This window comes from Barbatula barbatula (assembly GCF_947034865.1).
Source record: "Barbatula barbatula genome assembly, chromosome: 19".
NCBI classification, from domain to species: Eukaryota; Metazoa; Chordata; class Actinopteri; order Cypriniformes; family Nemacheilidae; genus Barbatula; species Barbatula barbatula.
Genome location: NC_136782.1, coordinates 11,905,670 through 11,928,085, shown reverse-complemented (window position 1 = coordinate 11,928,085; position 22,416 = coordinate 11,905,670). Strand labels below are relative to the sequence as shown.

General features: G+C 43.3%; 1 protein-coding gene across 1 annotated transcript in view; it reads right to left on the bottom strand.

Moving 5' to 3' along the window:
* LOC306908841 (uncharacterized protein) overlaps window positions 1-22,416 on the bottom strand; it is a 44,834-nt gene that overhangs the window by 12,969 nt on the left and 9,449 nt on the right. The window contains exons 3-5 of the mRNA XM_079482054.1: window positions 17,851-18,254; window positions 13,007-13,107; window positions 1,627-1,693 (exon numbers count right to left, since the gene is read on the bottom strand). Of these exons, the coding sequence (XP_079338180.1) occupies window positions 1,627-1,693; window positions 13,007-13,107; window positions 17,851-18,254 (572 nt within the window). The remainder of the gene's footprint in view (window positions 1-1,626; window positions 1,694-13,006; window positions 13,108-17,850; window positions 18,255-22,416) is intronic.

Sequence of the window (22,416 nt, the reverse complement as noted above, 5' to 3'; positions counted from 1 at the left end):
TAAGTTAAGAATAATTAAAATGATTGAGTGAATTCAACTTAATTTTATCATCCTCAACCCACTTAAACTTGTATAAGGATCTTTACTTAGTTATTTTGTGGTGGGACTACATTCATTGTTTTAGTTAATTTCACAAACTAAGGAGTGAATTTAGAGTCGTTTTTGTGAAAAAGAGCTATTTTATGTTATTTAAAATGAAAGACTTGATAGTGTTTATTGTTCAGTTGTCTTTAATATTTAGAAGAGACACTGTTTTTTATTTTTGAGTTTCGTGGTTACCATCGTTCAGAAGAGTGGTGCTTTTGCTCAGATCATGGGAGAGCTCATGATGTGTGTTATTTTGCTCAGTAAACAGTAATGCGGCTAATGCCAGTACAGAGACAACTCTCAGCTTACTTGTACATCATATGTTGTAAACAATAATAAATGTTAATCTTAAATTTAACAAGAACAAGAAGTCACTCCAATGCTCAAATTGGTATTGATCATATGACAAATGCTAAAATAATTTAGGTAATCTTAAATAATTTTACTTTAATCATGTGATATTGTGGAAAAAGTAAGCTTTAAAGTACTTAAAAATGTTTTTTGTAATTTTGTCACCATCAAGTAAATATCTGTATCATTTTTTACAGTGTAGAGAAGGTTAAAGTCAAGCTCTTTGTCAGCTAAAACCTCAAAATAACCTACCGGTAATGACATAATCAAATGTACTCTGCGTTTCTTTAACCAGTGCTAATTGATCCTAACAGTGGCCATTTCAGCAGGAAGTAAACATTGGAAGTTAAAAGAGGGACAGCTGCCTAAACCTTGCTCGGATTGGAAGATTAGGAACAATTTCCTTTTCTAAACCACGACACAAATCATGGCAGCACATTCAGCCTCCAAACAATGATGTCCTTGTCTAGTTCCCATCCCGGCTCGGTCAGCTCATTGTTGTGTCACTGTGGTGCGGACAGGTAGAGCCAAGTGTCTGTAAACATACTTGGCTGACGTGTGCATGAGTTAAAAGTTCAACGCAGTTTGCTGATTTGTTTAGGCTTGGTTTCACAAAGTCCATCAGTTTCTGGCTCCAATACAGATCTGTGCCGCATTGCCAAGCAAGGGCCCTGACATTATGGTTTATCTTAGGCAACCTGGATAAATCAACAGCTACTTTTGTTAAGAGGAGAGCTAAAATGACATGCATGAACTCGATAGTTCACCAAAAAATTATATTTTATATTATATATTTATCCTCTTTTTGTTTAAAACCTGTATATTATTTTCTTCGGGGAAAAAAGAGAAATGTCTGTGGTTTTGTGCCCACATAAGTCAATGTGGGGGAAAGTGTTGTTTTGTTACCAACATTCTTTAAAATTATTTTTTGTGTTCTGCAGAGTAAAGTTAGTCATACAGGTTTTGGAAAGACATGAGGGTGAGTAAATATTAAAATAAGTTTTTGGGTTCACTATCTTTTTAAACCACCTTTTTCTATAAGGTTAAGTCAGAGTGAAGTATGTTCATATTTTCATCTATATCTTCATTTTGTTTTGCTATCTCATGCAAACAACCCAGGACTAGTCCATTTTTATTGTCTGAATATATACCTAACTATACACATTATTTCATTATTTGTGTGCTTACCCTCTCCACAAAGCACTCTGCTATGGCAGCTGCATGCGGGCTACGTTCCAGATCTTCCAAAAGCTCACTGTCAAAGATAAAAAGTTCTGGTCAGGTGCACAACATACTTTCAATCCTCACATATTCTCATGCTGGTAATGAACACTGAAACATTTGCAAGACAAAATCTGTGTTGAGTGGCATGTAGTATAAAGACTTGGAATATCTCATTGTTTAAAAGTTGTTATTCGCTCTCTGTGGAAACATCTGGGACTGGTGTGTCAAGAGGACACACTTTACTGGAATGGGCTTTAATTCCTGCCTGAGCTTCCAAATGGCGTTCATTTGTTTCGTTTTTATAATATCGACCAAACTGTTGCCTAAATTCACACAGATGGAAGAGATCTAATATAAAACATATTTCCACTCCAGAGATATCCTGATATCCCTGCAGCTGACCTTAAATCCCCTCCTTTCCTTACCATCACATGGATATGGCTCTTAAATGACTGCCAATGATTCCTGTCAGGCTTTGGATGAAGTTAAAATAGTGATCTTGGTTTGGCTGGCAAACGCATCTGGACATTGAGGCAATAAAGGAAGGTTGGGTTTGGTTAAGTGATCTCTAATGTGAGTCACATGCTATATGGAACAGAATGGATTTTGGTGTTATGAAGTTGATATGATCTTTTGTGGCTGGTCGGACTGTTTGACCAAAGTTTTTGACTGGTTTTCTGATGACCAAGTGTGCTCCCTCTTGTTCACCCGCTTTGTGACAACTCAACAAGCCACACTGTATATAATTTAGCTCATTAGCAAAACTTCAATGTTCCTGAACAAGATGCCCCCAAATCACCAGACTGGTCAATCTTGAGGGAAATTCCCCTTCCATAACTTGCTAAAGAAACAACATGGTGCTCTCTAAACACTCTAGAGTTTTCTTCATGTGGCTGAGGGGAAAAGTTCGGCGGGAAACCGCAACACTCCAGCCTTCATCATCTTCTCTTCTCCTCTAAAGACGAAGCTCATTTTGTGGTTGCCCTTTCTGGTAAAAGGTCTTCATTGTGGTTTCGAGGAAACAGATGAATGTATGCATGGTTCCTCCATTAGATGGACTAAAGAGCTTAATGTTATAGGGTTTTGATGTCTCAAGACTTTTTTTAAAGGAGCACCACAATAACAAAAGATTAATCTGTAATTGCACGATGAAGATGTAGAGCCGTAAGTATCTGCTTTCATGTCTACACTTGTAGTAGGCGAGTTGGATTCAATTAGACCATGGCACATCTTTTGAGGTCTTGGCACGTGAACCTAAAATCCCAGGAAAGTGTTAGGGAAGTATGATGCTACATTTTATCTTAATACTTTCCCAGCAGCTTCTATGCCAGGTAAATACAAAGAGTTAAGGAAAATATTAGAAGTACTGTAACGGTCTCCACATCATACTTATCATTCACTCACAAAACTACATCTCCCATAACTCACTTCCCGGACTCATCATCACTGATTACATTCATCTGTGTCTCATCACCCTGTTAGTCTCACTCCATATAAACCACTTCCACACACCCATTCAGTGCAAAGTCTTGTTTAGTTATTACTGCATTTCTGAGCGTTTCCCTGGTTCCTTGTCGTTTGGTTTTTTGGATTTCTTGCCTTGTTCCCTGATTACTCTTTTGCCTCTGGTCCCTGTCATGAATCTGCCTTCATGTCATGTCTATTCTTGGTCTTGAGGCAGATTCATGACAAAGTCTTGTGTTTGATGTGAGAGAGAGATGTTGGCTATCGGCTTTCTATGCTCTCTCTCTGGTCCGTGTCTTTGTTCCCGCCATCTCGTTTCCTCGTTAACCTTCCCTGAGTGTTTCATTACCCGCACCTGACCCTTGTCAATTATCCTGTGTTTGTTTCCCCTATAAAACATCCTCGTGTTCGTTGTCCTGTGCTCGTTCATTGTATTTTGTACCTTGGTCGTGTATGCTGTGTTTTCAATATCTAGTGCTTGGTCATTGTAATTTGGTGAGTCAGTGTAGTCTTGTCCTTAGTGTTTGTTTTCTCAGTCTAGTTAGTCCGGGTCCTGATTATTATTTATCTTGTCTTGTCTTGTTTTACCCCCTTGTGGGTTTTTGTTTTGTGTTTATTTATAATAAATTCTTGTTATCCCGTGTCTGCCTGCACTTGGGTTCTTCCTGTCCTAATCCCTGACTGAATGAACGAGCCAAAACTGAACCCAGCAGACAGATTGGAGGCAAGGCGAGCGATCCAGGCTCGTCGCCTCCTGGGTTTACGTCAGGGACACTCCAACGTATTGGAGTTTGCGGACCGTTTCTTTGAGGTGGCAGGGGAGATGGTCCACAGTGAGCAGGAACAGATGGTCCTGTTCAATGGCGGCCTCAACCAACCTCTAGCGGGGTGGGAGATGCAAATGCTGAGACTGCTGGGCTTCACCGACCTTATCAGGTATGCCATGAATCGGCCGGAGCCCAGGGTCTCAGTTCAGCCCAGTTTCCCCCCTCCGCTGGCCGCCATCCCCGAGGGCCGTACCCTGCGAATCGGGGCTGTGGGCCTCTCCTCGCCCTCTGCACCCTTCGACTCCTCCAGCATGGAGCTAGTCATGCTCCCCACCGCTTCTCCGCAACCGGCTACACCCACCGGGAGCCGGTCGAAGAAGAAGAAGCCGAGGAGGGGTGTAATCTCAAGCCCGGACTTCCAGCCGGAGGAGAACACCGGGACTCAGCCCAAATATTTTTTGGGGGGGCGTCATACGGGCAGGAGGGCCCCGTCCAGCGGGCCTCCTGATGTTCCGTCAAGTCCGGTGGTCCCGTCAAGTCCGGTGGTCCCGTCAAGTCCGGTGGTCCCGTCAAGTCCGGTGGTCCCAAGTCCGGTGGTCCCAAGTCCGGTGGTCCCAAGTCCGGTGGTCCCAAGTCCGGTGGTCCCAAGTCCGGTGGTCCCAAGTCCGGTGGTCCCAAGTCCACCCACCCCAGTTTCAAGTCCTGCCCTGCCGGCCTTCCAGCCGGCGTCAAGTCCTGCCCCGCCGGCCTTCCAGCCGGCGTCAAGTCCTGCCCCGCCGGCCTTCCAGCCGGCGTCAAGTCCTGCCCCGCCGGCCTTCCAGCCGGCGCCAAGTCCTGCCCCGCCGGCCTTCCAGCCGGCGCCAAGTCCTGCCCCGCCGGCCTTCCAGCCGGCGCCAAGTCCTGCCCCGCCGGCCTTCCAGCCGGCGCCAAGTCCTGCACCCAGTCCCGCCCTGCCGGCCTTCCAGCCGGTGGCTCATCCGGCCTTCCAGCCGGCGCCAAGTCCTGCACCAAGTCCCGCCCTGCCGGCCTTCCAGCCGGTGGCTCAGCCGGCCTTCCAGCCGGTCTTCCAGCCGACGGCTCATCCGGCCTTCCAGCCGGTCTTCCAGCCGGTGGCTCATCCGGCCTTCCAGCCGGTCTTCTAGCCGGTGGCTCATCCGGCCTTCCAGCCGGCCTTCCAGCAGGTGGCTCAGCCGGCCTTCCAGCCGGTACCCAGTCCGGCACTTATGCCGGGAACAAGAACAGTTCTCCCGAGGACTTCTTCCATCAAGTCCCCGGGGACTCCACGCTCGCGAGCGCCCCCGGGAACTAGGACTGTTCCCCCTTGTCCCACTGGACTTCCCCCCATGAACTTTGTTGTTCCCCCTCCCCCCCTCCCTTGTTTGTTATTTTTATTATTTCATCCCAACCCTCTTGTAATGTATTCGTGTCTGCCCTTGATCTTGTTTAGTATGTTTTGCCTTGTCTTGTGTTCCCAGTCTGCCTTGTCTTGTTAGTCTACCCCTTGATGAACACCTGGAGGTGTTCATTAAAGGGGGGGCTTCTGTCATGAATCTGCCTTCATGTCATGTCTATTCTTGGTCTTGAGGCAGATTCATGACAAAGTCTTGTGTTTGATGTGAGAGAGAGATGTTGGCTATCGGCTTTCTATGCTCTCTCTCTGGTCCGTGTCTTTGTTCCCGCCATCTCGTTTCCTCGTTAACCTTCCCTGAGTGTTTCATTACCCGCACCTGACCCTTGTCAATTATCCTGTGTTTGTTTCCCCTATAAAACATCCTCGTGTTCGTTGTCCTGTGCTCGTTCATTGTATTTTGTACCTTGGTCGTGTATGCTGTGTTTTCAATATCTAGTGCTTGGTCATTGTAATTTGGTGAGTCAGTGTAGTCTTGTCCTTAGTGTTTGTTTTCTCAGTCTAGTTAGTCCGGGTCCTGATTATTATTTATCTTGTCTTGTCTTGTTTTACCCCCTTGTGGGTTTTTGTTTTGTGTTTATTTATAATAAATTCTTGTTATCCCGTGTCTGCCTGCACTTGGGTTCTTCCTGTCCTAATCCCTGACAGTCCCTGCCTGTTTTGTTTGTTTCTTTGTTTGGACTGCCTGTGTATGACCCTTGCCTGTAATTTGGATTACGCCTTTGGATTGCCCTCTAATACAGCTGCATCTGAATCTCACTGTGGTGAGGAAGGCGGGACGAGAGCCGTGACGCGGGGCCGGTGGCGTGAGTGATAAGTGGAAGCAGCTGTGCGCGCACCGGTCCCGCATCTTATCACGGAGGAGATTGGGAGCTTAAAAGGATGTTCGGCAGGACTGTTGACGAGAGAGGACCGGGCCCGAAACTGTGTTTAGTTTGTGTATGTTTTATGGCCGGCAGTCTACCGTGAGGTGGCTGCCGGTTTGTTCAGTGTTTATTGTTTATTTAATTAAAGTTTTTATTGTTCAAATGTTCGCCGGTTCCCGCCTCCTTCCTTCCCTTCTACGAACTTTATTACACTGGTGCCGAAACCCGGGAGGAAGGAGGGACATGCTGTCAGAGAGCCCTCGCTGCCGAGGGTGATCGCGGTGCTGAGGAGGTCGGGCAGCGCGGACGGGGGAAGTCCGCGAGTGGCTGCCCGAGGCGGTGGTGCTGGATCAAGAAGTCGGATGGGACGAGGACCTCGCTGCCGTGCTCCTGGGTCGAGGTGGGGTGGCTGCCGTCCAGGAGGGAGCCAAGGCCCGTTTGCCGTGGGCCGAGCCTGCTGCCAGCCGCCATGATGGGGAGGAGCAGGTTACGGAGGACCAGCTGCCCTCAGCTGGAGGGCCATCGCCGGCTGCCAGGGGGCGGAGGAGGATCGAGCCGTCCACCGAGCGTCCAGTACCATCGCATGGCACCGCGAGGAAGAGTTTCTCGGCTGGCTGAGGACCGAGCGACAGCTTGTCAGGGAACCGGACAATTTTTTTTTCTTTTCCTCTCTCCCCTCTCTCGTCCCTGTCGCTCCGGGGGCTCCCGTCTCTGTTCTTTCGTCTCGCCGGTGCATACCCCCAGGCGCCGCGGACTCCGAGACTGGCTCCCCGGGGGGGGAGTAGGTACAGTCTCGGTGGTGCCCCCCGGCCTGTAAGGGGTGATGGGGGTATGTGGTGAGGCAGGCGGGACGAGAGCCGTGACGCGGGGCCGGTGGCGTGAGTGATAAGTGGAAGCAGCTGTGCGCGCACCGGTCCCGCATCTTATCACGGAGGAGATTGGGAGCTTAAAAGGATGTTCGGCAGGACTGTTGACGAGAGAGGACCGGGCCCGAAACTGTGTTTAGTTTGTGTATGTTTTATGGCCGGCAGTCTACCGTGAGCTGGCTGCCGGTTTGTTCAGTGTTTATTGTTTATTTAATTAAAGTTTTTATTGTTCAAATGTTCGCCGGTTCCCGCCTCCTTCCTTCCCTTCTACGAACTTTATTACACTCACCTTCATGTCTCGGATCAGTTCCTGAGAGAAGACTTCGCCACCCGAGATCCAGCAGCGACACCTAGCATGGACCCAGTCATCCTTCTCTTCTGACTTAGCCAAGGTAACCGCCCGATCAAGGAATATGTTGAGTTTTGTGAGCTCTGCCACGGGGTGAACGTAAACGAGGCGGTCTTAAAGGACATGTTTTGCTATGGGCTTGAGGACATGTTAGAATACCTCATGCCTGATAACATTCCTCAATGGACTTAGAGACTGTTCAGGTCACGTCTGCCCAGCCAGAGCCAGAGCTTCACGTCACGTCTGCCCAGCCAGAGACTGTTCACGTCACGTCTGCCCAGCCAGAGACTGTTCACATCACGTCTGCCATGCCTGAGCCCTTGGACAAAGTGGCCACCGCCCTTCCAGAGTCTTGCCCTGTCATATTGACCCTTCTACAGTCTGAGCCTGTTCCCGAGCCTGAATTTGTTCAAGAGCCTGAGTCTGTTCCTTTTCCTGAGCCTGTTCCCCAGCCTGAATCTGTTCCTGTTAAAGAGTCTGAATCTGTTCAAGAGCCTGAGTCTGTTCCTTTTCCTGAGCCTGTTCCCGAGCCTGAATCTGTTCAAGAGCCTGAGTCTGTTCCTGTTCCAGAGTCTGAATGTGTTCAAGAGCCTGAATCTGTTCCTGTTCCTTTTCCTGAGGAGGAGGCACTGATTATAATGGTCACAGCTATAATGTGTGTGTGAGCTGCACACACATTGGCCTCATCCGTGTCTTCGGACAAGATGGCCAACTCCAAGCCCGTGTCTCCGGACAAGATGGCCTTCTCCATGCCTGTGTCTTCGGACAAGATGGCCTTCTCCACGCCCGTGTTTTCGGACAGGATGGCCTTCTCCACGCCTGTAACTTCGGACAGGATTCAGGCCTGTGTCTTCGGACAAGACGTGCCAACCCACACCTGTTCCAGAGCCGTCAGATCCGCTCTACACCCCTGAACCGCCAGGTCCCCCTGAAGGGTCGTGTCCTCCCTGGCCGCCTGAAGGGTCGTCTTCTCACTGGTCGCCTCCACAGCCTGCTCCACCCTGGTCGTCTGCACAGCCTGCTATGCCCTGGTCGCCTGCACAGCCTGCTCTGCCCTGGTCGCCTGCACAGCCTGTTCTGCCCTGGTCACCTGCTCCACCTCAATCTCCAGGTTCTCTTCCTCTCCATGGGCCTGGTCCTCCATCCCGCCCCGGGTCCACCTCCCTCCTGGACAATTTTAGGAGCGTCTGGAATCCGCTCCTTAAAGGGGGGGGCTATGTAACGGTCTCCAGCTGGAGTGCCCTTGAGAACCACCAGGTGGCCCTCCACATCAGACTTATCATTCACTGACAAAACTACATCTCCCATAACTCACTTCCCGGACTCATCGTCACTGATTACATTCATCTGTGTCTCATCACCCTGTTAGTCTCACTCCATGTAAACCACTTCCACACACCCATTCAGTGCGAAGTCTTCTGAGTGTTTCTGAGCGTTTCCCTGGTTCCTTGTCTTTGGGTTTTTTGGATTTCTTGCCTTGTTCCCTGATTACTCTTTTGCCTCTGGTCCCTGCCTGTTTTGTTTGTTTCTTTGTTTTGTTTGTTTCTTTGTTTGGACTGCCTGTGTATGACCCTTGCCTGTTATTTGGATTACGCCTTTGGATTGCCCTTTGGATAAAGCTGCATCTGGATCTCACCTTCATGTCTCGGACCAGTTCATGACAAGTACATCCAAGTCGGAGCCGATGGCCTTGTGGGCAGTGCTCCGACATGTGGCGCGGTTGCACATTGGGGCGACCCAGGTTTGATTCCTTTCTCGTTGTCCTTCTCCGAACCCTCTCTCTTTCTCTCTTTCTCTCTCTCTCACTTTGCTTACTGTCCTCTCTATCACCAAGCTGTACACTTAAAGGCAAAACGTCCAGAATAAATTTAAAAAAATGTACATCCAAATTAATTCATCCAGACATGAGGCCGAGTGCTAATCGATTTGCAAACCATGTAGTGCATCTTGCGTGACTGCCAGACTTGTGTTCCTCTGAAACCCAATGCAGATGTTCTGAATGTAAAATCTGAACTCCATTCAATCTTCACTATTTCACACTTCAAGTTGTATGGTCTCTCCAACTCTCTCCAGTTTCTTTTCTCCAACTTCTACAATTAATCTTTTAACACTCTGCAAACAGAAGTTTGCTGCATTACGGCTCCCTTTCATCTAGCTCGTATTTCCCACAACAGTCATGGCTGTATTTTTGCTGGAAACACAGAATCCTATGGAGGGGGAAACTCACAGTTATTCTTCTCTTTTGTTCACAACTCTAAAGACAAATCTAGACCTCTACTGAATGAGATCGAAGGAGATATTTGAGGTGAGTGTTTTGTGAAAGACTAGTTCTGTCTTTATCAATAAGAAAAAAAACGCAATTGCTTCTCAGTGAGAAGCTTCATTCAACATACTGTAGGGACAGAACGTGGCACCTTAAGAATCAATATCTGGGAAATATACTCTAAAACATGGGTCTCAAACTCGGTTCCTGGAGGGCCACAGCTCTGCACAGTTTAGCTCCAACCAGCTCTAAACCACACCTGCTTGGAAGTTTCTTGTAATCCTGAAGATGTTGATTAGCTGAATCAGGTGTGTTTGATTAGGCTTGGAGCTAAACTGTGCAGAGCTGTGGCCCTCCAGGAACTGAGTTTGAGACCCATGCTCTAAAATATAATGAACTATATTAAATAATACATTTGTCACGATCCTGCCTCACCGTGTCATGCCTTTCTAAGGATCGTGACAGTACCTTGTGTTTCGTGTGGAAGCACATGGCCATTGTTTGTTTTTGCTGTGCCATGTGCTCCCCTGTCTTGTCTCCTGACCCCGCACCCTCGTTTTCTCATAAATGTTCTTGTTATTGTTTCATGCCCTTCATCTGTTACCCTCATAATTTGCATAATTTCAGACCTCAAATACTGCAAAGAAAACAAGTTCATATTTACTTTTAAGCAATACAACATTTTTAGATGTTTTCAACCACAAGGATCTAATTAATCTAATAACCTGGATTATTATCAAATTTTTCATGTGTCTTGTCATGCTATCAGTCTTTAACATTGCTGTTGGATGACTTTGTCACTCCTGAGGTTTGATTTAGTTGAAATTCAATACACACTGGACTGGAATGACCATAATACATCTAGAAATACTGATTAAAGCGCTGCTGTAGGTGGCCCTGAACTTGCAGCATCCATTTAAGGACATCAGAATGGATTTTGCATGACAGATTGGCCCGATTAAACATTGCTAATATAAACCTAGAACAAAATGAACAAACTGCAGATTTAGAGCAAAACTGTTGCTAAACACAGGAATGAGTCAGCATCGGAATGTTTTCATCACTGAAATACAGAGGCGATTCCCAAGCCATCGAAAACAGCTTGCTTGGTTGCATTCACTGAAAAAGACAAATGCGGCATTTCTGTGCAAAGTCGCAATTAACAATGCTTCACTATAACTGGACGAATGTCTGAGAGAACAGAATAAGTCCTGTCTGCTGTCCGAGGATGCATTGCTCGCTTGGCTGCACCATCACTTTCTGACAGGGCATGTGTGGCTTGTTCACCACAGGGGCTGGAGCTCTACATTTGTGCCCGGCCTGCTTTGGCTTAGAGAACATGGCACATTTGTATGTGTCCTAAAGCTTTGAGCAGAGCCAAGAAAGTAGACTTATCAAGTGTAAATACAGGGGCTACATTCCAAAGCGATGAGCAGCGCTTTTAAGAGTAAAAAAAGATGAAGGGAGCTTTTGTATGTTTAAACTATGAGGCAGGATGAGAAAACAAGGTCTTCGTCTTCATTGTAAGTAGTCGCTAAACAACTACAGGGGCACGCAATGAGATATAAAGAACCAACCTTAAATCAAAATTCTGTCATCATTTTATAGCTTTCAAGGAACAGACTGAAAAAATGTTTGTTGACTGATAAGTTTTTCCTCCACTAGAGCTCTTAAATCTAATTTAGTTATATTTTATTATGCACATATTTACAGTTAACAAAAATAATTCTGTATTCATTGACTCACCCTATATAATTTATTTTGTTCTATGGTAGACTATGGTAGTCAATGGTGGCCAATAATGATTTGGTTACAAGCATTGTGCATGAAAAAGTGAAGCATTTAGACCATTTTGCTCTTCTTTTCTTCTGTGTTTTTCCAGAAAGAACGTAAATGATATCAAAATGTTCAATTTTGTGTGAAATATCCCTTTAATAATCTTTTCCACAAGTAAGGAACTTTCGAATTAACTCTCATTCTGTTCACCACAGACAATATTTATCTTACAAAGAGGCCAAAAGCAGTTGAGATCAAGACAACAAATGCTTTGTATGTTAAGGTTGTTATTAACTGAGGCTCTAAGGACAACGAAGAGTTTGTTGGATTCTCTGTTTTCAACACAATCCAGTTGATTTCCCATGAGAGCCGGTGGTAAGGCGCCATGTTCAATTTCCACACTGACTAATGTCATAAGAGGGTTTTTAAAGACTGGGGCTGACTTGGTGCGGATAGAGAGAAAAGAAAATAGTGTGAAAACAGGCCTCTCAGCAGGAGTGATTGAAGGGCAAGGAGTAGTAAGGAAAAATGAGAAGTTTGAGAAGTTTTCTTCCCAGGACCTCGGGAACACACTCTCTTGCTCATAGTTCTCCTACCCATCAGTCAGTTTACAATTCACTTCATGATACCATAGACGGCTGTCAAATATAACCCATAAGAATTTAAAGTGGACCAAATATCTCAATTATTTATTTTTGACAGCATCACTTTACTGATTGTCTCTTTTTTAAGAGAAGCATGCCAGACAAACTTGACACCTAAATAAAAAACTGAAAATACCAGAGTTACAACCGAGAAACATCTGAGCAATAATATTTTGTTGAAGGAATTAACACATTTTCTTAATGCTGTAACACTTTTCAACACTTGTATAAATCAATGATAATCAACGCAGAAAAGAAAGCAGAATCTGGGTGTGAAATAAACAAGGCGTGTCAATTGCAATAAACAACAAAATTATCCAGGTTAGCATGCATGAACGCCCGGTGTTATAAACCATCTGCTGTAAGAAGAGCAGAAGTTATGATGAAGGCCGAGTCGAAGTATCACGCAATCCAGATCAAGTACAGCAGTCCAGAGACGGTGTGCTGGAGTGGATCAGAATTAACGTACTGTATACACTAACAGTTGGCAGACATCTGCACATCGTCCTTTACTGTAGGAAAGAGTACAAGCAGGCCATTGTGTCTGAGACAGATTCAACAGACGCCACCACGGTCGCCACCCAGGAAGACTTCTGTGAGTCAGACATGACCAACAGAGCTTTAAAGGAACAGTTGACAATTCTGTCTTATTTGTTCATTAATGTTGAACACAGATTCATTAATTTATTTCACTGAACACAGAAGGAAAAGGTTTGATTAGGTAAATTAGTAAATAAATGAATTAAATGAAGCTGTTTTTGACAGGACTCAACTAATTAATTCACAAAGATTGTATCCCCATACAAAGATACAGTATTGCATGATACTGCAATGGAAAAGAGTGACCACTACAGTTCTGATTTCTGCAAAAGTTGCATCAACGTTTTCTGCACAAAAGAGAGAAGAGACAAAGAGAGAGAATGCAGAAAGCAGACACCCACCTGTTAAACTCGTAGATGTCCTCAATGTTGCAGAAGAGGGTGCTGACCTCCTCAGGTTTGAGAGGTAAGTCGCCGCAGTCGATAATGCAGCCAACATAGTCCTGAGAGAGAGAACCAGATAAAGACAAAGTGTGCATGACCTCATTGAATCATACCAGGCATTTTTCTCGTGAGAAATTGTATTAAATTCAATTTCATCATATTTTCCATTGTAAGCTCTTAAACATTAAAAACAGACAATTTTGACTATAAATGGGGCCCGTCACAGCAGAATGTGATTTTCACCTCCATGAATTGGTGTAATGTAATTACTATGGACGCCACACTTGAACCCCACAATGATCTTTAGTGTAAACATGCAAGGGACTACAGGAAAGCAAGTCACGCAACTAATATGGTGGTTAACCCCCCCCCCACACACACACAATATTTATATCAGTTAATATAAAGTTTTACCTCAGAATGAACAAAGTCAAGCACTGGACTCTATGCACCACAAAGCCAGACGGTTTAGGATGCATGCTGGCTCTCTGTACAGGTTTAATCTGGAGTTTGAAATAATTTCTTTAAATGATTAAGATAACTTAAATTATCTTTGCTGGGATAGTTCTTCAAGTTAAAAAGATACAATTTGTCACTAGTTGGCAGCAATGCCTAATATTTCGCTATCATTTATCCTAAATCAACAATGTTGGGGTATTGGTTTTGGTATAATGATATAAGCATCATAATGCTGCCGCTCTAAAGATGCATTCTTGATTTGTGCTCTGCATTAAATCAAAATGTTTATCATACTTTAAACTTCATTTTTGTTCAACAGAGGCCCAAAACTGAAATACAATCCAGTCTGGTTCCTGGACACTGGACTACAGAGTTAAGCAGCACTAACATTATTATTTATTATCTCTATTATCTATTATCACAGTATCAGTTTTTATCAGTTCTCATTAACCCTGATTTAGGAAGACTGAAAACCATCTCTATAATCGAAAGACAAACCATGTTCGGTAGACCACAACCGATAGGAAGCACAAGAGAGTACCAACAATGGCAGTCACAATCTCCCGAGAGGGAAAAAACGAACACTAAGGCCAACAAAAGATAGCCCACCAAGCTACAATAAATGGCTGCAAATAAACAAACATTATGAGGCATGTGAGGCAGGCTGGCTTTATAAGGGGCTCTCTTTGACGCTTTCCCTATTGCCCTGTCCCTCCACATTCCTAGATCATAAAACACAAGCTCTTTTTCCTTCTCTGTTTGTTTCCACAGCCACAAGACGTCTGGGAAGGCAAACATACAGAAGTGGGGGCAAAAAAGAGGAAGAAAATAAAGGAATGGAACATGCAGCACCTTTACAAGTCAAAGGGAAGTGGGACACTGTAATTACGTTGCTTTATTTGGTCTGGAACTAATTCCCCCAAACGATCGTCTCTCGTGACCGTGACACATACTGACGACGCAGATGAAGAGATGAATGATGACACAGGCAGGAGTTGAAATCCAGGAGGTGAGAGGAAATCTGAGGATTACTCTGTGAGTTATGAAAGGACAGTGTGTGAGACGAGCGGCACCGGCTACAGACAAAGGAACAATAACTTTTGAGCACATTTTCTTGGCAGATGCTTTCTGAAAGATATGACTTACTAGAGCGTACGTAAAGTGTGTTATGACAGTCAGTCTGGCGAAAAGCAAAACATAAATGTTCACATGTGAGAGATGGAGCAGAAAGAAGGAAGAGAAAGAAAGACAGACAAAAAGAAAGAAAGAGAAATGAGGGAAGGAAAGAAAGAAAGAAAGAAAGAAAGAAAGAAAGAGAAATGAGGGAAGGAAAGAACAAATAAACACAGAGATACATAAAGAATACATGGGTTGGATTAGAAAGAAAAAACATAAATGTTCACACGTGAGGGATGGAGCAGAAAGAAGGAAGGAAGAATAGAAAGAAACACAGAGATACATGAAGAATAAAAGGGTTGGAGTAGAAATAAGTCAAGAGAAATGAGTGAAAGAAAGAATGAAAGAAACAGAGAGATAGAGATAGAGATAGAGAGAGAGAGAGAGAGAGAGAGAGAGAGAGAGAGAGAGAAAAGAAAGAAATTAGGGAAGGAAGAAAAGAAATAAACACAGAGATAAAGAATGAATAACATGGTTAGATTAGAAAAAATTTTAACAGTAAAGAGAACAAGAAATATGGAATGAAAGAAAGAAAGAAAGAAAGAAAGAAAGAAAGAAAGAGAAAAAGAAAGAAAGAGAAAAAGAAAGAGAAGAAGAGAGAAAGAAAGAAAGAAAGAAAGAAAGAAAGAAAGAAAGAAAGAAAGAGAAAAAGAGAGAAAGAGAGAAAGAAAAAGAAAGAAAGAGACAGAGGAAGGAGACACTTATCTCTGAAAGGAAGTTTGGAAAGGTAACAGACAATAGAAAGAGAGCAACAGTTAGTTCTACACGGTGTTCAGAGTCTTTGTCTGTGAAACTAGGTCAGTCTGGAGTTTGGAAGGGAACTGGTCCCTTTCTCTTGTGAACAGCCCCTCTCCATCTCTGCTTGTGCCCCAGAACGGGGGTTAAAGCCAAGCCCCCCAGCCCCTAATTTCCTGTCCTATTTGGCCGAAATACAGCTGAAACAAAAAAGGGAATCTCTCAGTCCAGCTCCCCTAAACTTTCCCCACAAACAAGCTCCAACTCACTGCACCTGAATGCCACCAAACGACAGTTCACAGCCTAATAATAACCCACAAAGACAAAAGCCAAACAGGCTCTGAGCTCACACTCATTATATGATGGGTTCTTGTTTCCAGCAAGCTTGACATCATTCTTTGTTATGCTTTCTATCAAAACCAGACGGCTCTTACGGCCGAGCCCGACTAAGTATGACGCCAATCAGACACCATGCACACATATCTCACAGTCAGCACTTTATCCCCAAAACTACCCTCCACCACTCGGCCTCCATTTTGTGACCGCAGATTGATAAAACAGCAGCATTCTTCTGCGAGATCCTGTCTGTCAACAAGCACTTTATGGATATTTGATCTCGGGGCATCTTTTTAAAAACTAGCGTAGGCGCGCATGCCTTCTCTTTTTATTGGCTTAAAAGTTCGACTTCAAATAAACCATTAGTTATAGGGAAAAGGAGTTACATTTCAGGCATCCCCCAACCTGAGGCTTACGTACCCACAAAACAGCTGTCAGAAACTTACACCTTGGAGTTCAAAGGCTGTGTAAACTTTTGCGATCAACCACAATCACAAAGAACATCTCTTTCTGATCTCATCCAGGTCCATCACAAACCTCCGCAAAACATCAGAATCTCTTTAGCCGTCCAAAAATATGTTACACCTTTCGATTTTCAAAAAACGTGCCCATGACCTCCATTCAAGGTCTGATCTGCCCTCACCCTGGGCATTGACATATGATGCATGTGTTGAGAGCCATCCACAAAGAGGCTCTTATGTTTACAACACACTCTGATTTGTGCGTGTGTGTTCGTAACAGCCTCCTCATTGTCTCGGATTGGATCGACGCGAGCGAGAAGCAGCACAAAGATGCTTTTGAAGTGACAGTTTGAATTTACTGCAGCTTTCATCCACTGCCATGATCTCCTGTGCTCCACCTGAATGTGTGATGAATGGCACAGCCGAATCTCACAATGATCACATTTTAACTTGCCGCTGGCACTGAGATAAGGCTCTGCTTTCTCTGTTATGCGAATCCTGGTTTACATACCAGGTGTGGGGGCAATGGGTAGTGGGGGTTGGGGGCGGTAAAGGAGACATGACAGTTCTGATGCCGACCTGGATGACTTTGCATGACTGAGCTTTCCTACAGCTCAGTAGAAAGTCTTAGCCCGTGGGTGGGTTTGGACATATAAATAATATTATTCATACCATGGTTAATTTTTTATTAAATTTTTTTAACATTAATTAAATAATGCTAATTCATCCTTATTAATTTCTTGATGAATGAAATCTGTTTTTTAGGACCGGTTACTTTCATGACAAAAAACGTAAATGGGAATGTTTCTTATACAATTTTGAATGAGTTCCCATCTATTCTTGGCTCTTATTGGCTTATCGAGGCCGGTCAGCTGTACGCACACCGGTCTTGTATCACAGAGGAGATTGGGAGCATAAGAGGACAAGTGACCAGACCGTCAGTGAGAGAGGACCAGGCCTGGATTTTATGTTGTGGTTTGTGTGTGTTTATTTACGTTTGATTTTATTAATTTAAAGTTATTTTATGTTCGCCGGTTCCCGTCTCCTTCCTTTTATGGATCTTGTTACAGTAATACATATCAGAAACATTTTTATTAAATCAAATTTTAGTTCTGTGATGAACACAAATCATATTTTTGTCTACAAAACTAATTTCAGACATTTAGAGCATGCACATGGAGTTGCCAAGTCTGAGGTTATCCCATGGAATGGGGCTATAACCCATTTTTTATTCTACTGGTTGAATGTTGATAGATTTCAGTGTCAATTCTTAAGTTGTTTATAGCACTGGAATAATTTCAGTTTGGGTATTTGTCATCATGTCATTGCGGTAGTTTTGGGGTGATCTGGCAACCCTGGGAGAACCAATTTATTGAAGTGACCCTAAACCTTTATCCATGGGAAAATATTCCTTACCCAGTTTATTGCCCAGCAGGCAGAACAGCTTTAGGAAGCACCAATAGTGATATCAACGTGTCCATTTTACACAATCTAATCAACCCCCAATAAATAAAACTAAACCCTACCCATAATTGTTTCTGCAGGATTTTGCATGTGATGATGTTGTATACCATTGTGCATTGTAACACAGAATGATATAACACATATACAAAGTAGCATGAATATGGTCCTAACCTCCACAATGCTCTTGAGGTCCCTCACATAGGCCTGCTCAGTTTCCACTATCTCCAGTGCCACCCTCTCCAGGCGAGTGAGTTTGGGCATCGGTGTTGTAGAGCCAGGAAGTTTACCGGCTCCCGTCAGCAGAGAGAGAGGCGTGAGGTCCAGACTGATGTCAGAGCCGTTACGTTGGGGCCCGGTGTAAGACGGCACGGCTCCGTAGGGAAGTGACGAGGATGAAGAGGAAGAGTGTCCATCCTGCAGCGAGGCAGAGGAGGCGGAGGAGCTGAGACTGGCACCGCGGTCACTGTCGGAGCACACAGTGTTCACCGAGGTGCAGCTCCCACGGGACGCTCCTCCCGAGGCCATGCGGCTCACGATCCCACTCAGCGAGGACACGGAAGAGGGACGCTTGGCAACTGCAGTAAGGAGAAATAGAAATATGTTAAGTTAAAAAAGTTAAATGTATACAATGCAGTGGTCATTTCTATACGGTGAGAACAAAAAGGAATAAAACGACCACAAATGAGATTTCTTAGATATCTTCATTTTTACTATAGACAGGTATGAGACTAATAGAAAGCCAATTAGGATTTGCTTTATTACTAGCTTGAATACCTCAACAATGTCTCAATTAATGATAATTTGTCAAGATACAAAAGTGTGCAACTGGAAATTACATTCAATAACTAACTCCAACATTTCTCATCACGTACTTCCTAACCCAAATTATGTACACTTTTAGGGCTGTTCACATGTTTTTGAATTCCACTTCTCTACTTTTCTATTGTTTTTCGACATAAACAAGACCTAGACAGACGTGTTTGACCGCTGCGCTCATGTCTGATGCCTTTCGGGCCAATCAGAAGACCCCGGAGGTTGGGCAAGTTATTTCCGTAGAGCTATGGAGATATTTCCTTGCGTTCTGCTTTGCACTTTTTATACCCATTCCTGAGTGACGTGGTGGCGTGGCGTACAATTTAGGCATGTGAAAGGAGGTTTACTCGAAGGTTTACTTCCGGTTTGTGTTTGTTGATCGGGCTGGCTAGTGGCTACTAATATAAATATTTATATTTTATTCGATTTATATTATTATTAATTTATTTTCATATTTTTTTATAATAATTGTATTACATAAACAATTTGTTAAATGTATTGCATATAAATGTTTTGGGGGGTTTGTGAATATTTTCAAAGGTTGATGCATAAATGAAACATCCACCAAATCTCCTGAGCTATAAAATGGCAAACCTTTAGGTAAAATCCTTGTAGCGTATGGCACGAGGATTTTATTTTGATCTTATTCTTTAATAGAATATTGTGTTTTAATAATGTGCTTCTCGCAAATATTTCTTATATCTGCCTGCTTCACAGGAAAGAGATGTGACACCATTTTGCAACACACCCGCAGTCAACCTAAGAGTGTGGCATAAGACACAAACATGCCCTGCAGAGACAGGAAACGAAAATCACAACTTCCTTGCAGTAATTTGTTGGATGATTAAACCTGCGAACACATACTGTAAGTCATTGAATCGGTCACGCCCTCAGTCAACCAGAAAATCTAAAACAAATCAACCATCTTCTCCCTGAAGAACAGCATCAAAACCCAAACAACAGTCTGGTGAGGCTGGTCGGTACAGCGCTGTACAGACTGGCATTGTTTAAAGATTTAATGCTAGGCTGTGGCGCTTACAATGATGGCCCAGTTACACAGCGGAGGTCGACGGAGAAGAACAATCCTCCATTTCCTCTGACCTAGCCAACTGTTTCTTTCTGTGCTCGCCGGCTCGCCAAGACTGCCTAACATCCATCAAGTATTTCGTCTGACCGTTTTCTCATAAGCTTCGAAAAGCCCTTTGTTAATACTGATTGCCTGTATTTGATTTAAACACACTCATAAACTACATGAAGGCATGTGTTTATCTTTGACTGGACGCAATCCAAAATCAGCATCACTGTGGCGGCAGTCACCCATGAAATTTTTTTTGAAAATTAGAAAACATGGAACCCACTGCAGTCAGACATACGGCTATTTTTCACCATTCTGAGGTCAACTGCATGTGATGCCTATCTAAAATGAAGCATATCAGCTGTAATCATGGCAAAAGCATTCTGGGGCACAGTTGTGGCTTCAAAGCTTGACATAAATTTGTCTCGACAGATGCATGAAGTGTGACAGAATAAACACAATGCATCCTCTGGAACAAAAGCAAACAGACAGTGCTCTTCATCACTACTTGGGCATGCAAATGTTCATGTGACACAGAAGAACCATCTTCAATCTTGCATGTACCTCAATTACACACAGGGGATGGTTTCAGCCTAACTCGCTTCTCTATGGATTTTGTTAGCCTAAACAAATATATAACACAGCATGAATTACACTGAATTAATAGGTTGGGGTATCCAACAAAATCCAAACATCTCTTTAAGTGAAATGGGTGTCACAAATAAGATTAATGAAGATGTAGATGTGCCAACACACATTTACTGTTCCTCATAGTTATACGATTTCTACATGGAAAATGCAATGAATCGATTAATTGTACAGCTGTTTTAAAAATTAAAAATGATATATTACAGCTCATTTTCCAAATGACATAGATCTATTCGGAAAAAAGGAAACTTGCACAAATAATTGTGGTAAATTGTTATGTAGCTACATATTATAATACTTCCATTTCCAATCATCAAGCAATTGTGGTATTTTTATTATAAATACCATGAACTCTTTTCCTCAAACACCAACAGAAAACAAGGTCTGCTATGTAGTTTATGGAGATCTGTGACGATCCTTTGGCCATTGGCCACGTAAGTGAAAGCCATTAGAAAGATATCACATACCTGATCCACACAGCAGTCAATCACTCTCGAACAGTCCTTGAACACCAGCTGCAATGACCGCCCTTGTATAACATTTAACTGAGTTTTAGTTTATCAACCGGCTACCAGATCGTGCTTCCTCACGCTAAATGAGAACGTCCTCCATCGAGTATTCAAATGACTGAATCTTATTCTAGTAGCAACTGAATGGATGTCACCTCACAGGAACAACACACCCATGTCTAATGTACGTAAAAGTTGCGTGTGAGTCTTTTTCACATGTGCACACTTCTCTTTCTAGAGAGGCTTCCTGTGTGTATTACTGTGCAGGCCGCAAAACCACTTCATTTTGAGAGAGTCCATTACAAAATATCCTTTAAAAGCCCTAGGTAAGTAGGAATGTCTATGACATCAGTAAGCTAATTTAAATTTATGAAAATATATTGGTTACGTTGACCTCACATGAAATTTTACTTATCCAGCATATTTACTGTAGGAGGTGATTGATGGCACCCATATTAAAGCTGAACAAGATGAAGCTGAGTGTTTATCTGTATCAGAGTTTCTAGGTGCTCATCCGTCTGTTGAGATACTTCCTGTGTACCGTGCCAGTCTGCACCTGACAACCCCATCACAGGAAGCGGTAAAACCAACACAGGCTGTTCCTACTTAAGGTGCTCAGAGCTGTGCAATATCACTGGTTGACATGAGCAAGCTGATATACATAACTATGTCTTCAGATGTGTTTACATAATAAAGTATTGTGGTTTTCTTACCTTAGAATGAGCTATTTCTACCTATATACACTTGCCACTTGTATGGAATTCGCAGTAACCCTAAACAGACAAACTGCCCTACAGAGCGTGTTACATAAATATGTTATCTCCTTCAGCAAAGAAGCGAAAACGCAACAAAATCTTAGTCCGGTGTCAGCCACCGTAGTGCTCCGAAAGGTTGGGGGAGTCGTTTTTGCAGTTCACAACCTCACCTCTAGATGTCACAAAATGTTATACACTGGAGCTTTAATGCTCAGATTTTACACTTGACAACATTATATATAGAGTTACAAATCTACAAAAAAAAATGGTTTTAGACGTATTTAGAACTTAATATTTGAGTTCAAAATAAAAGAAATTACATTTAAGGACATTGGGGTATTAGCAAACATAGGCACCGTTTGAGACATTACTGAGACCTCAAATGAAACTCTTATAGATAAACATGGTATCTTTTTCATCTCAGCAATAGGAAATAATCTTCATTAAACCTTTTTGGCATCTAGAAAAACTGATTTGAACAGAATTGTACTGTGAACTGTTTTATCCACATGAGATAATAAATCATATTTGTGTTTTTTGCTTTCCTCTGGATTTCTTTAACAAACTAAAGTTGTTACATTCTTTTTAGGTGTTGATTGTATACGTTTGAAAATCTGGCCATACATTGAAGGCCGTGTTGTCATTTTTTCATTGATAAATTGCTCCTCTGGGATGTTATGTGCTGTTTATTGACAGCAATCTGACAAGTTCCAGTTTCTGCTTGACATAAAAATGTCTTTTAAATGTGCCCTTTGGTCTCTTTATTTCTATTGCATGATCAGAACACGATTCAATCATGAATTGTTTAGAAAGCCCATTCCAAATAGAGGTGACCAACCCTAAACAACTGTGATTGTCAGCATATTTCCTGCGGTCTTTTTCAGTTTGTTTGAATTTATAATGTAAGCAGTCATTCCTTGTTAAGTAGGAGGAGGCC